At 35.0% G+C, this 15,422-nt stretch overlaps 1 protein-coding gene and 1 long non-coding RNA gene across 2 annotated transcripts; both read right to left on the bottom strand.

Annotated features, from left to right (window-relative positions):
- Positions 1 to 266: 266 nt before the first annotated feature.
- Positions 267 to 2,161, bottom strand: LOC111438892 (RING-H2 finger protein ATL7-like). The gene is made up of 3 exons (XM_023076721.1): positions 1,457 to 2,161; positions 1,292 to 1,374; positions 267 to 954 (listed from the first exon to the last, which is right to left on the bottom strand). The coding sequence occupies exons 1-3, from the start codon at positions 1,694 to 1,696 to the stop codon at positions 684 to 686; spliced, it is 594 nt and encodes a 197-aa protein (XP_022932489.1). The 5' UTR covers positions 1,697 to 2,161; the 3' UTR covers positions 267 to 683.
- Positions 2,162 to 6,520: 4,359 nt separating this feature from the next.
- On the bottom strand, positions 6,521 to 9,481 carry LOC111438894. The gene is made up of 2 exons (XR_002709728.1): positions 8,985 to 9,481; positions 6,521 to 6,950 (listed from the first exon to the last, which is right to left on the bottom strand). It is a non-coding gene; the product is annotated as an uncharacterized LOC111438894 (long non-coding RNA).
- Positions 9,482 to 15,422: the final 5,941 nt, after the last annotated feature.

Here is a 15,422-nt window from a genome sequence, read left to right as displayed (position 1 = left end):
ACGCAAATCAACTATTCACACGAGCGTTGTATACTTCCTAAATAGGTCATAACCATTGTTCTAAATGGACTCTATGTATGCTAATCTAAACCTGAAGTCAAATGGATAACATTATGATAATATGAACTTCCAAGTCAAAAAGTCTTCATCAGTTAATGGCTGGGCAGTAAGGCAAAGACAAGCCCATTATTTAATCTGTTGATATCTTAAAAGATATATTAGCCACACCAACAAGGAAACTTCTTCATCCAATTACTAGATATGCCTCCAAACATAATAATAACTTACAAAGAACATCTTTCTGTAGTGACAAAGACAGTTCCGAACAACACCAAGACAAATAGTCAAATAAAACCTTATCACAATCTGGAAATTATTTATATATTATGAATACATAGATTGCATGTCTGGTCTTGAGGGTCTGTTCTGCCAGGTTGGTCCCAATGAGCTCAAAAACAAAGAATTGACAACAAGAGCTTCCTGCTCTGTTTGGATATGGAACAAAGTACTTTGAAGTTGTCATGGTCCTAAAAAGAGGGTCGATAGCATTGATAATTTGCAATCGAACAGCTATTTACGTACCAAGTTTTCCCTCGGGTCGTCTCCTCTCGATGAATTATCCAATGATGCATATCCCTTTTTACTGCAGCAATGAATGATTCTTCCCCCTCTCCAATGTAGTCTTACACCGGAGATGTTGTATGTTGACAAGCTTGATTACTGTCTGGGGGAGTTGCTTCTTCGTGTTGTTGTTCATTCGATGACTCGAGTCCCATATCGATCTGAACATGTGGCGTTTGAGGTAACGGAGAAAGGACGGAGTGGCGACAGAGCGGGCAAGTAGTGTGGTTGGATAGCCAATGATCAATGCATTCAAGGTGAAATACATGCCCACATGATGGTATCTTCTGAAGCTTATCTTCTGTTTTGTATTCCCCTAAACAGACTGAACATCTACAGCAACACACAAACACACAAACAATATCCCTTTAATTATCATCAACACCTAACTCTCTTCATTATTCCAAACTCAAACAGCACATTTTCATAATTTTGTGATTTTCAAATTCTCCTTTGAAAGCAGATCAACATTTTTACTATACGACACGAAAACTAAACGAATCCACGACCAATTTAGAAAGTGAAGTGATACTATCTATTTAAAAAGAAACTAGTGCAGGTTCCCTTGCTCTTCAATTCATTCTAAGTTCACAAACAAGACATATCAGAAGAATTAAGGACAACAAACAACCAGAATACAGAAACCAGACATAAGAAAAAAGCCACTCACTGTGTGTCAGTGACAAAGAATGACTCATTGTACACAATAATGGGAAGCATCTCCCTGAATTCCTTCTTCAACCCAACTTCAGCCTGCTCCAACAACAAGGGAAAGATCAAAATCATTAATAATTAAGAACAAAGCAAAGAACACACACAAAAAAAAAGACCATACTGTTGAGATGTCATTGTTGTTGACTGTAGTAGAGGTTCGCATTCGGATGGAGCTCCAATCAGCCCTTCGGCGACGAAGATAAAGGAGATAGAAAAGGAGGAGAATAATGAAAGTGACAACAATTGGAATACAGAAAACAAAGAACTGATAGATCTTCATTTCAGATGCAGGCTTTGAAGCTGGACCTGGCCCAGAAGCAACTGAATAGCCTTTTGATGGATCCAAATGGTCGTAAGCCATGTTCACAAAAAAGAAAGGCCCAATGTGCTAGATCTCACAAACCCAGAAATAATTTACAGATTTGGAAAAAACCCAGAAGCCAGAACAGACAATTTCAGCTATATTATCGATAATCAGCAATACCCAGATCCAGAAAAACAAAAAGAAACCCTAAAAAAATGTGCTCAACAGCGAAATCAAGAGATCAAAGCAAGAACAATGGAGCCATTAGCAAATCTGGATAGAATTTAAGGATTTCAACGAGGGAAACTACAAATTAGATGAACCCAAATAAGAACAATATCAGTAGAAGAAGTAGAACAGAGAGTGAGGAAAATAAAGAAACGAGAAATGAGTATGCGGCGAAGGGGCAGTGTTGGGTTTGAGCGGCCGCAAAGATGTAAAGGGCGAAATGGTGAAGGAAGTTAGGTGGAAAGAGCAAAAGGATTTGGAATGCAAAAAGGAGAAGGCTAAGAAAGGCTTATAAGTAAAGGATTTTGTATAATATTATAATGAAAATGAAGGGGTTGAAGATAAACATCATTTCTTTCTCCTTTTAATACTAAACCAAATAATATCCGACATGGTTGAATATCTTTTTGGGAGTCTTGCTAAATGGAACATGGAAATGGTTTTAAATATTTTCAATGGAAGAATTTGTCATTTTCTTTGAGCAAATGACAACAAAAATGGAATATCTAATCGCAATAAGAACATGCTTCGTTGGCCTTTCTTCAATGAACAACACATTCATAGCTAACAGTCCATTTATATTCATTTCCTTAGCGGCATGGTTTGTGCTTAATTAGCCCTTCAGTTTGGCCTTTGAAAGAGAGTGAGATCTTTGGGTATATGCTTTTAATCGTTTATAAGTGCCGCATGCCTTGTGCTGAAAGATAATAATATGTATTTTTGGACATTTTAATAGATTAAAAAAACCTTTTTCTCCTGATATATGACACACAACAATGCCGGATATTATTGTCGTCTCGGTTCTCAACAACACAACTCATGCATCGTGATGTTGTCCCATGTCTCGGGACACATCGACCATCTTGAATTGCTCGAACACATCTGTTGGGAACTGGCCCGTATGTTAATCATCTCATTGGGACTTCCCGAACATTCATCCATCCGGGTTCTCTCAAGCATCAGACTCACACGTGTCCATGCTAAACTGTTTACAACATATGTTTCAAATAATAGGTGCATAATTCAACCTCCGACACGTGGGTTGGGGAGCAATATTGGCATGCATGTGTCGTTCAATACTGTCCTTGAAAAACTCATTTCAAAGGAAGTCGTCCCAGACACTCGTCTCAAAATGTTTGTCCTCATTGTGACACACGCATGTGCTACAAGGTAGCTTGCTTGGGCCATCATACATCATGAATTTAGAGTATAAATTCATACTTTAAAAGTACATCTACCCTATGCTTGTGTCATAGTCTCGAATTGCGATGTCGTCGTCAACCGCACAGGGATGCCTTGCATTGACTTGAAATAGAAGTAGCACGTGGCTTGAGTATTTTAAGAAATACTCAGTAAGTGACCCTCTATCGGGGTTAAATGCAAGCACATGCAAATCATGAGTGGGATCTATCATATCGGTCTATTTTCCTACAACGGCTATCCTAAACAGGTAATTGAATTTGTACTTAATTTTCCTACACACGGTTCACACGTGCGAATATGAACCCACCAGCCAGTTCGCACACCTCCTGGGCCTCTTTCTGGTTGGGTGAGCATTCTCTAGTAGCTGTTGATGTCGGACATTCATTAAGAATAGCGATCATCTTGGCATCATTATGGTAAACATAATGATCATTTTCCTACATCGTACCGTACCTGTCCATACTATCGTGAAAGGAGAAGGGGTATCCCCCAATGCATAAACACACAATAATGCATGAGGTCCCAACATTTTTCCATTTTCATTATCATATACTACAACCCCGCTAGCATATTGCTCCATATCATATCATTTTTATCATATCTTTCATGTGTGTATCGGGGTTGTATTTCATGTCAATTCGTCATTTTGCATGTCAATCATATCATATATCATTCATGTTGCACATATCTCATATCATAACATTTTCATGTCCTTGCAGATAGCAGTTCACATCATGCACATATCATACCATATCATATACCGTAATAGTCACATAACATAACCCGAGCATGCCTTCAACATATCATATCATAACATATCAATTTATCGCATACATCATAAAATTCACGTAACATATCATATACATATCATTTCATAACAGTTTACATATACGTCATATGACACGTGCGAAGCCACAAACACGTATCATCATTCAGTATGCAATTATAATCAAACGACGGTAGGATCACTTACTTGATTGGCCTTGGCCAATGCTACTATGACCCCTTGACATTAGCTTAATACTGATCTCTAAATTTTAATTCCACGAAGCAGTCCAACAATCATAAATTAAACTTATACTACGGAAATTGGCTCATCTAGTTTTGCATAAAATAATTAAAAAAAGTAAAAAAGGTTATTAAATAATTTGAAAAGTTGAAGGGCGTTGGAAACTAAAGGGTCAAATTAGAAGGTAGAAAAATAAAGAAAGAAGAAGATAGTATGCGGCGAAGGGGCAGAGTTCTAAAGGGCCAAATATGGAAGGAACATGAACAACATTAAGGCATTGAAGATAAACATTGTTTATTTATTTATTTATTTATTTTCCTTCTTTGATTATTATTAAATCAATATTATGTGATATTGTTGACTATGTTTTTCAGGGTCTTCCTAAATGAAATGTGGAAATGGTTTTAATATTTAGAATGGACCAATTCTTTAGCCATTAATTAAATATCTAATCTAAACATCAACTTAGCTGCCTTCTCTCTCCTCCTTTAAATCTTATTATATTTTCTAATCTTAACTAATAATCCATCCAATGAGTTTACAAATCTTATATAGCTTAGTCGGCTCGTTAAATTTAGTCCCACGACACGTATATGGATTGTGTTAGGTTGGAGAAATCTTTTAGGCTAATTCGAAATTTTGGGTTAGTTGAATTGGTGACTCGAACAACGCGAATAGATTTCACAACTCAACCTAAACCAATCTTTTCGAGTTAGATTGGGTTCTAAGATCTCATAAAACTTAGATATAAACATTTATAAGTCACAATGCATCACTAATATCGGTTATAAACGTCAAATATTATTATTTTTTAAAATAATCTTAAAAGTCGAGTAAGGATGAGTTGTAACCCTATTTTCAGGTTAGTCGGGTTGACCTAATAAACAAATGTCATATTTGAATGACCCAAATTTTTGTTTTCCTAAAATTCAACTCAATCGAACTTTTATGGTTTAGGTTGAGTAGTCTGATCGAAACGGTGTTAAAATTTAATAAAATAGCTTGGATAGTTGAATAAGTTATTAAATACTCTCAAAAGGTTTAGTACGTGTTAAGATACAACCTCGATAATTTAAAATGAAACGTGTATTATTATGGAGGGTATTTTTTTAATAGGAAAAAAAGAGAGGGAAGCAACAAAACATTATACCTACTGGCAAATTATATTAATTTCCCAAGTTTTAAGCATGGTTTATGCATAAAGCCTTTGCAATTTGACATTTGAAAGGAATAGGGAAGAAGATAATGAGATCTTTGGGTATATGCTTTCAATACCCAAATCTTTTTTTTCTTTTCTTTTCTTTTCTATGTTGGGTTGAATATTGCAATGTGGCATGTCCATATATAGGAAGATAATGATTTATATATATGGAGGACCTTGTTATTAAAATAAAGATTAGAAGATAATTTTGACTTACAATCCCACCTAATTTTGTCCCGAAAACAACATGACCTTTCCAGCGTTTTCTAGGTGCTTTTGTCATTCTAAAATGAGTTAATTAAAATATAGAAACTCGAACATTATGCCCAATCCCTAGTTTTCACGGTTTGCCAAAGTTCTTCAATCAATTTCGAGGTTTTTGTTGTAAGTTGTCTTGAAGATGTATTGTCATAATTCTCATTTAGTTCGTAACCCTTCTGATTCATATTCTTATTTATTTTGGTCCATAACCCTTTTGATTCATATTCTCATTTGATAGATGAATCATCTTGATTCATGTATGATAATTAATATTGCTATGTCTGTATAAAGGCTTGTTTAGCATTGTTTTGAAGTGTGGAATCATTGTCATTTTGTATTTGTCTAGAAGCAACTGGGAGAGGAACTTTGTAGTATGAGGTGTGATACATCCACTTTGTAAACAATTTGGTTATAGTGATTGGCTACCACTAGTGGATGTAGGAGAATTTCTTCTCTCCGAACCACGTAAATCTTTGTGTCTCTATTTTAATTTCTATTTGTCGGTGTGTGAGTGCGATCGATCTTGATTTCGCTTTCTCTTTCTCTATAAAATGTAGTTCGGAGACGAACGAAAGCAGAACTGAATGGATATGCAACATCCAAATAAACGAGAGACAATGAGAATAATGGTAAGAATATAATGTTTGCTCATTCTATTGTATTGGAGTGAGATAAGTTATTTGGGAGTAATTTGTAAAGTGGGTTGTTTGAAGTGAAAGGCAGCCAACTTTAGAAAAACACCACACCACGTAACATCCTTAAACGCACAACCAGACAGAGGATGGTTGCTTGGAGACTTATGTCCATAGTTTTTGTCATGAGAAGGTAGCCTCGTAAATTGAGTTGTTGTTTAACTGTGGGCGGAGTATTGGTAGTTTACTTCATTCCATTCCACCTCTCCAATGCAATTCTATGGGCGCCAACATACGTAAATCTCGGTGTCTCTCTTCTAATTTCTTGAAAGTTGGAAATTTCAAAATTTTATTGAGAATTTTAAAGAGACTTTCAATAGGGTGTAAAAGAGGAAAATGGTCCTTTCGACTCCCTTTCCTAATGAAGGGTGTGTGAAGGGCAGAAATTAGATTTTAAGGAGGAAGAAAAAGAAAAGGAAGAGATATAATTAGGGTTTGAGAGAAAAATTTAAAACAGATAACCGTTTGAGAGCTCTTGGTCCTCCTGGTCCGACAAAACCTTCTCGAAAAACCTTTTGAACATCTAGTTTGGACACATGAATCATTCAAAACCATATTGAATCGAGGAAGAACGAGAGGTAAGTTTTGAATTTTTTTCGTCATCGATTTTTTTCTAGACATGAGAGATTTAAGAGGAATTGCGTCCTCAAATTTTGATATGTTGTTCTTGGAAGAATTTCATACAACTTCCGTGAAAAAAGTCAGAGTAGAATCAAACTAGAACGCAGAGTTTCGACGAACCTCAAGAAATGGTAATAAGTTAATTCTTACAATTTTGGACTCGTTTATTTTTCGATGAGGACGGAATGAGATTGATACGAAATAAGGTATCTTAATCATGTCATGGATGATTTTTATGGTATTTTTTAAACTTTAGATAACTGTATTTTAAATTATAGGATAAAATTAGTTAGTAGTGATAGTGATTATGATATTGATGGCCATGAAAGTTACAACCTCCCAATTAACCATAGATTATTATAAAGTTTATTTTTAAGGCTATAAACCACATTTTGGAATTGAAAAGAATAGTCTCTATTTTAACTTTGTTGAGAGCTAAATATTTACTTTGCAAATTCGTGTGTTTATAACTTGCATGTTAGAGTCATTCAAATGATATTGATCCAATCTCTTGTGAAGTAATTCGAATCACGAGTTTTCTTTACTCTTGATCTTGATTATCAAGGTAATCCGTTCCAAAACTTTCCCTTGAGTTGATTCTATATCAGAGATCAAGATTTTTTTTTTTTTTTTTAAATGGTTTAACTCTACAACTTTAAATAGAACAAACATATCTAGTCAATTTAGATGAGAATGCTATGTGTGCTAAGTAATACTTGTAGGGATCGCTAGGACCTACTAGTATGCGACTCTATCTTGCCTTAGGTGGTTAGAATATGCATGATTAGAACTCATAATGATCGATTTAGATGAGAATGTTATCTGTGTTATGAAAAATTACCGAAATGCCTTGAGGATGAGAATTAAGTTGCATGCCTATTTTTAATGTTTTCCATTATATTAGAAATGAGGATTGGATGTTGTGATATGTGCTTCGGGTGATTGATGGATGTAATCTCCCCTTTGAGTTTGCATGAGTGTTTATAGATTATGTTTTATGTACTTTAGGTGATCGATAGAAATATCTCCCTAACAAATCATGCTGAATGAACCAAATTAAGATTATAGTGTTACAGCAAGAACCATTTCCACGTTGACCTAAGTCACTACGTTTCCTATAAACTAAGCACCCTAGGATCATAAATAGGGATCAAAGGTTTAGACCTGAGTGCACTTAGGGAATTGGATTAGCCCGAATGAGCTAACCCCGAATGACTTGAAATGTGAGATAAGACCAAAATCACCTAAACACCGTAAAAACCTAGTAATCTTCCCTGAAACCAAGAATATTTTGGATAACTTACGAGACTGCTAACAATGTGAGCCGTATTAATTTTTAGAGTCACTATTGTAACAAATACAAAAAAAATGAAAATAAGTTTATTTATATAAAAAAAAAAAAAAGAAAAAAGTGATTTCTAGTCTCCCTAAAATATCTCAACAAATCCCTACTCAATAAGTCATATTTGAAGAGGTGGCCGGCCGCTCTAAGTTATATTTTAGATCTTCCTTTCCCGTTATGAATGATATTAATTTTATTGTAATTTATTCAGCTTTGACTTAGAAATTAAATATCAAGAATTTTCTACAAATTAAGTATAAAAAATTCATCCGCATGTTTACCCAATCCAATATAATCTAAGGTAATATTAGTAGGGCTTGATGTGAATTTGGACAAACACTTAGATAGTGCAGATGTAGATGAGAATTATAGAACTACAGTGTACTAACAAGATGATGCTTATCATATACCATGAAATCTTAGTAACCACGGTATTCGTGAACCATATTTATATTTCAAGAAACATTAAATTTAAATTGAAAGAGTAAAAATTTGTTAAATACTTAATAAAATTTAGAAAATTGTTTAAAGTCGGGATAATTTAGGCTAATTATAAATATGAACCTATCAATTTTTAAAATAATTAAAATTATATGTCCAAGTATTTCTTTATCCTCAATAATTGGACTAACAGGTGGTTGATCATGGCAATCATTTCGTTTTAATTGATATTATCACGATGATGGATCTGATGCTATATTGGACTTTCATGATAGATTCCGGTCGATATCAGAACAATTAGTAACTTCAACCTAAGTCACCTAGGTCAACTAAGTGAATGGATCCACTATTCTTTTGATTGGAAGAATTGCTTTATGTGTATGACACGTGCCCAATGGCCCTTGCACATATCATACGTGTGATATACTTTGATATGTGATGTTATGTATATTCTGCTATATGATATGCCAAATAATATTATAATATAATCGAAATGGCATGCTATATAATGATAAGTTATGTTATGTTATGGCATGCCATGAAATGTTATGTTATGCTATGACATGTCATGATATATTTTGAAATAAGGAAATCTATGATGCACAACTTCCCTATGTCATGTCAGGTATGAAATAATGTATAAGAATTATGTACGCACAATTACTGGATTTAATATGTTATGAATGAATGGAGGTTGAAATGCACAGTTTATTATGTCATGATGGAAAGTATGGGAACCTCGCATAACTGTGTATTCACGTGCATCACGATACTTCTCTGTTATGTTATATTAGTATGGATGCATACCTTTGATATTTATGTTCTCCTTGATGCCATGTAACACTTGAAAAAAAAATAATTCAAACAAAGTCAATGGACAAATATGTCATTTAGTCCCTCCAACCATTACGGGATCCTTGAAGCCCTAGCACAACAGGTGAAAAAAAAAAAGTGAGAGAAAAGTTGAGAGAAGGAGCCAAGTTCTAAAATATTGATATGTTCATCTAGGAGGAATTCCATAGGATTTGTGAAGAAACCTAGCCGAAATCCTGATCCAAAGGCGGAGTTCCTCGAAGTCGTTCCAAGAAAGGTAAGAAAAGGGAGTGAACCGATTTTGACACTCGTAACTCAATCTATATTTCATCATTAAGTACAAGAAAAACATTAGAACATATATGGAACTATGATCTATAATATTTGAGAAGGAAATATTTCAAACTAAAAATCTAAAGTTATGAAAATGAAAAAAACGACGAAAAACTGATCGGGTAATAGGGTTTCCTCTGTTAGGAGGAGAGAGAAAACATCATCATCCCACGTGTCAACCAGCGAGAGGCTCTGCACACACCAATGGATGGGGACACGCGTCAGGCGTTGGGTGGAACAACGCGATTCTAGCCAAATCACGACACACGGTCTCTACAGCCAATCCGACCTGCAACCCTATACCGACCCGGATTTGGCCCACAACCCATTGGCCTACGATCCAATCAAGCCGACCCAAACTACTACCCAAACTGGAACACGACCTGTGACTGCAGATTTTTGAATCACACGTGAAAGTCGCGAGTAAGTCTTCCCTCTGTGCGTGGAAGCACGTGTCGACGCGTGTAAGTGAGTTTACGATCTGTTCGGCTTCTGTTTACTCGATTATCATCCCGACTCCAATTCTAACCATATTTTTATGTAATTTACGACCTAACTGAAGAAAATCACACTTTTTGGACACTTTAATTGTGTAGAAACGTTAAACGAAAGGCACGCTTCAATCATGTAAATCACCACAACAAGATTTAGAAAGCAATATTTGTTGGATTTGCATGGTTGCATGCATGCAAATTTATTTACTTTATGTGGTTAGCTTTTCCATGAAATGAGTTTAGGTAATATGTATATCAAGTGTACGGATGCATAATGTGAAGTATTTTGGGAATTGTTTGACTGATGTTATTATCTTTTATACTTTCGATGTATATATATGTGTTTAATTCATGTTGAATAGAGGATGAAAATTTTTGAATTCGCGCTTCGGGTGCTTGATGGATGATATCATCCCGTTGAACATGTATATTTAATTTACCTGAAACTTTCCTCATTAAATTGAATTCCCTCAGTTGCAAAAATGCTTTGAATTTTGATTTGTCGTACTCTTCTCCATTGTCAAACCTTAGACATTTGATCTTCAAGCCCATCTTATTTTCAACTTCAACTTTCCACTTCTTGAAGGTGGCAAATACAATTACTTGTGTTTCAGGAAATAAATTCATACCTTCCTGCTGAAATCATATATGAAAGTGACGTAGAACCTTGATCTGCAAAGTGATGGACTTGAAGATAGTCCCCGAACATCTTTATGGACTATTTCCAATTGAACTCTTCAATTTTCTAGCATCCTTTGTGAAGCTAACACGTTTCTGTTTGCTCATAACACAGTTCTCATAATGACTCATATCAACAAATTTCAGACCTTCCAAAACTCTTTTCACACCCAACAACTTCATTCATTCGACACTCATATGTACAAGTCTATTATGTCATATACTTGAATTTGAAGTACTCTCAGCAACAACATTCATGTTCATACACCCTGTAGTGTATAAAGTTTCAGATTTTGTGTCACACCACCATAATACCCTTCACAATCTTCCACGAACTCTTCCTAAACTCTGTTGCATAACTTGTGCTATCCAACGAACCAATAGAGATCAGGTTCTTCTTGAGACCAAGAATATACCTGACATTCTTTAATGTGCACTAATTTTCTAGAGTTTTTATGCAGACATCCCCCTTTCCTTCAATCTTCAAGGCTTTGTTGTCTGCAAGCTACGCCTTCTTAAAATTTTTCAAACTTAAAATTCCAAAAGAGCTCTTTATTTAGAGATGAATGAATAGATGCACCTGAACCCAAAATCCAAGTTTTAACCGGACTGTCCACACTAAGAATTAGAGCATCATCAATGTCTTCTGTTGAATTTATTTCATCATCATCTTCTAATTTGTGATACTGCTTCTTCTTTGGTCTTGTACAATCTATTGGAAAATGACCTTTTTCTACACAATTCCAACACGTTATGTTTGGCCTGTTTGGATAGTTTTCACAGTTCTTTGATTTTGGTCGACCTTATTTAGCCCCTTCGATTTACTTCTTCCCCTTTTATCAATACTAAGAATACCACTAGATGAATCTCCAATTTCTCGTTTACAAATATTATCGTTGAGAACTACATCTCCAATTTCATCGAACTTCAGCTTCTCAGATCCTCGGTTGATCGTGGCAACAAAAATATCACATGTTAAATAAAGTTCTATTTTAAGTTAAAAGTCAATCCTAATTTTTAGTTACTATTTTTTAGTTAAACCCACACAATAAAAGTCAGTGAATGTCCAAGTAGAATGACTTTAACTAGGTTGCCACTTCTTTCCATTTTTAAGAATATAATTGTTATTTAAATATCTTAATTGAATAAGAAACAAAATCATCCTGTCTTTAGCGCAGTATTTTAGATTTCAAGAGAACATCGGCCTGGGAGTAGCCCGCCCTCACCAACCGGTGAGTGCAGGCTACTCAAGATCTGCGATGATCGATGACGCCTACTCACGCAAGTTCGGCGCACGACAAACCATCTTTATATCCTGGAGTTGGAGATAGAGTATCCGGTCAGCCTCTCGGCCAAGACCAAAGAAGTAGCTTGGAGGTGGCACCGCAAAGTGTACGGGCACCTAAGCTGTAACGACCAAAAAAAATAATAATAATTAAATAATTAAATAATTAAAATAATTATTTTCCATAAACTACTCTCCACTAACCCCTCCTTCCTCCCCTCAACCAACTCATCAGTCAAAATCCCAAATGGGATGTATCTGTGTTCCAAAAAAAATACCAACAACCAGAGCTGGAGATTTAATTATTGGAGAGAGATCTTGTTGTTATTACGGGTAAGTCATATTTCAGATCTCGTTTTCATTTATCCAAATCAGATTTCCTTAGATTTCCTTTTCCTTGTCTAATTATTCAGAATTAGATCCGGGTTCTCTTTCAAATCTCTTCTTCATTTATCCCAATCAGATTTACTTGGATTTCCTTTTCCTTGTCTAATTATTCAGAATTAGATCCCTGGTTATTTTGATTTTTGATTATGATGTTAAGTCATAGAAAATAACTAGAATAGTTGAGGCAAATTTTTGGTTATGATGTTAGGTCATAAAAAATAACTAGAATAGTTTAGGCAAATATTTGTCAATAGAATAAAAGAAAATAAGAAGAATCAGAACAAAAAAAAATTAACAGGTAAATGAGAGAGGAGAGAGGAGAGAATTAACCGATAAATAAGAAAGAAAAGAGAAAAGGAGAAAGGAAAGATTTGGAAAGAAAATTTATCTGTGATATTGTGAATTTTAGATTTTAACAAAATTAAAGGAAGAAAAAAAAAGAAATTAAATATGAGATAAAAGGAAAGATTTGGAAAAAATAATTAATTAGAATACACCAAAACATGAGAAGATTGTAGAGAGGCCAGAATATTGTTAAACAAAATTAAAAAAAAAAAGACAAAATATATATATATATATATATAGAGGAGGCCAAATACCGTAAACAAAATAAAGAAAGAGAGAAAAGTATAAATGCAGTAAACAGAGGAAGTAAAGGAGAAAATACATAGAAGAAAAAATATAGAAGAAGAGAATAGAGAAGATACAGAGAAGGCCAGAATACAAATCAAAAAGAAAAAAATATAAAAGGAAAGAGAAAAATATAAAAGGAAATAGTTGGGAGTAAGAATGAATTGACCAATAACATGATTAAGTAAGAATCCATTCAAAATTGGTCAAGAATATGTCTTGAACAAAACTTGAAAGAAAAAGCATAGTACAACAGAAAGAATATCAAAAGACAAAGAGAGGAGTACTCGAAATAAAAAAAAATAGAAAATGAAACCTTAATATAATAGAATATATATATAATATGTGTATATATATTTAGATGTATATTATAACGTTCCAAGACTTTATCTATGCAAAGTCTTTAATGCTCGTATGAGGTTTAGTACATGAATTTAGAGAATTGAACATGAAATTGATGCCATGGACTTTTATAGGTTGGCTCAGATACAAAGGGAAAAATCAAACTTTTATTAAAGGTAAATTGGTGACAACCATATAAGCTAACCAGGTAAGTGGTCTTACTATAGGATAGGCAAAAAATTGTATGAGTTACGATGATGTATGAACTATGTCGTACGATGCGGTATATGAGTTATGATGATGTATGACTTATGATGATGTATGACTTATGATGATGTGTGGGTTACGATACTTGATGATGTGCTCGGTATATATATATTTTGATGAATGTCGTACTTGATATGTTTGATGCACTTTATGGCAATATGATGAGTATGATGATTGCGTGACGTTTACCTTAATATGATGATGTTTTTCATATTGAGCATGCTATATTATGATAACTGCCATATTCCATCATGTCGTTAGATCGACATAGGACACAACCTTAAGAGCGTGAAAATGATATAATATAAATATCCACGAGTATGTGTTACCTAGAGTAACAAAGAGATGAGACTAGAGGGTTGTGTCAGAAGAGACATTATGATGGATTGAGAGGGACCTCATGCATATTGTATGTTCATAAGCATAAGGCTACTTCCCCTAGAGATGATGAGTGCGGACGCGCACCGTATGATGAGCGCGAATGCGCACAGGTGCGAAAGCACACAGATGAGGGTGTTCATGAGGTGCATGACACCATGGGGTTCAGTTGACCTCCAGACGTCGCTACAGATTAGCTTGACCAGAGGGTCCAGGGGGTGTTCGAGCGCCCTAGGGATTCACACTCGCACGTGTGAGTCTTGTGTAGGGAAGTACTACACATCCAATTTATTCGAGACTGGAGGTCACCCCTAAGATGATTAGAGATAGGTTCCTAAATCATGATTGCATGTGTTTGCATTTGCATGGCCTCTATAGTGAGGCCACTTACGGAGTATTCTTTGAAATACTCAGGCCGTGTGCCACATCATTTTTTTTTTCAGGTAAAGGCAAGGCGCACTTGTACGGAGGATGGCAGCATCGCAAGCAGAGACCGTGGCACATGCATAGGGTAGACTCATATTTAGATTCTTAGTTTTAAGTCAGAATAGGTTGTTTTGCATTCTATTGTTTTAAAGTATTTTGTATTTGTTTTCTTTTTTCTCTAAATTTTAGTATTTTGTATTTAAACACGTAAGACCATGGCTGTGTTTTCCAGAGAAGAAGTTGTTTTAAACGTTTTTTAATTTTACGTTATGAATTACATTCATGTAAGAGTTATATTTCCTCATTATAGATGAGCATGAAACGTTAGTAATGACTCTGAGTATGTGGAAATTTAGGGTCGTTACATAAGCTTTCCTACTATACAAAAACTACACGAGGAGATGGAAGGAGGAGATGGTGCACGGTTTGTTGGCAATCAAAGCGTGCACAGGCTATGTTATGGGTGTCTCATCGGCAAGTAGAGGTGCACCTCCTTTTCGTCTAAGGCATCCTACCGCGTCGGTGAGCCGTTAGAACTTGTACATGGCGATATTTGCGGGCCCGTCAAGCTGGCGACCTCAGGCGGCAAAGGCAGAGAATTTACCTCTGCGAGCTTCAATAAGTATTGCGACGAGCTTGACATGCTATAAAATTGAGAATTGATGCATAAGGTTTCAAATTTAGATATTTATTACATCACTATTAACAAAATTTATAATTCATTATTTAAAAATAGAAGCTTTATTGGTGGA

Source organism: Cucurbita moschata, unplaced genomic scaffold, assembly GCF_002738365.1.
Source record: "Cucurbita moschata cultivar Rifu unplaced genomic scaffold, Cmos_1.0 Cmo_Scf00083, whole genome shotgun sequence".
NCBI classification, from domain to species: domain Eukaryota; kingdom Viridiplantae; phylum Streptophyta; class Magnoliopsida; order Cucurbitales; family Cucurbitaceae; genus Cucurbita; species Cucurbita moschata.
Note: the sequence above shows the minus strand (reverse complement) of the source record. Positions and strands in the feature narration are given on the sequence as shown.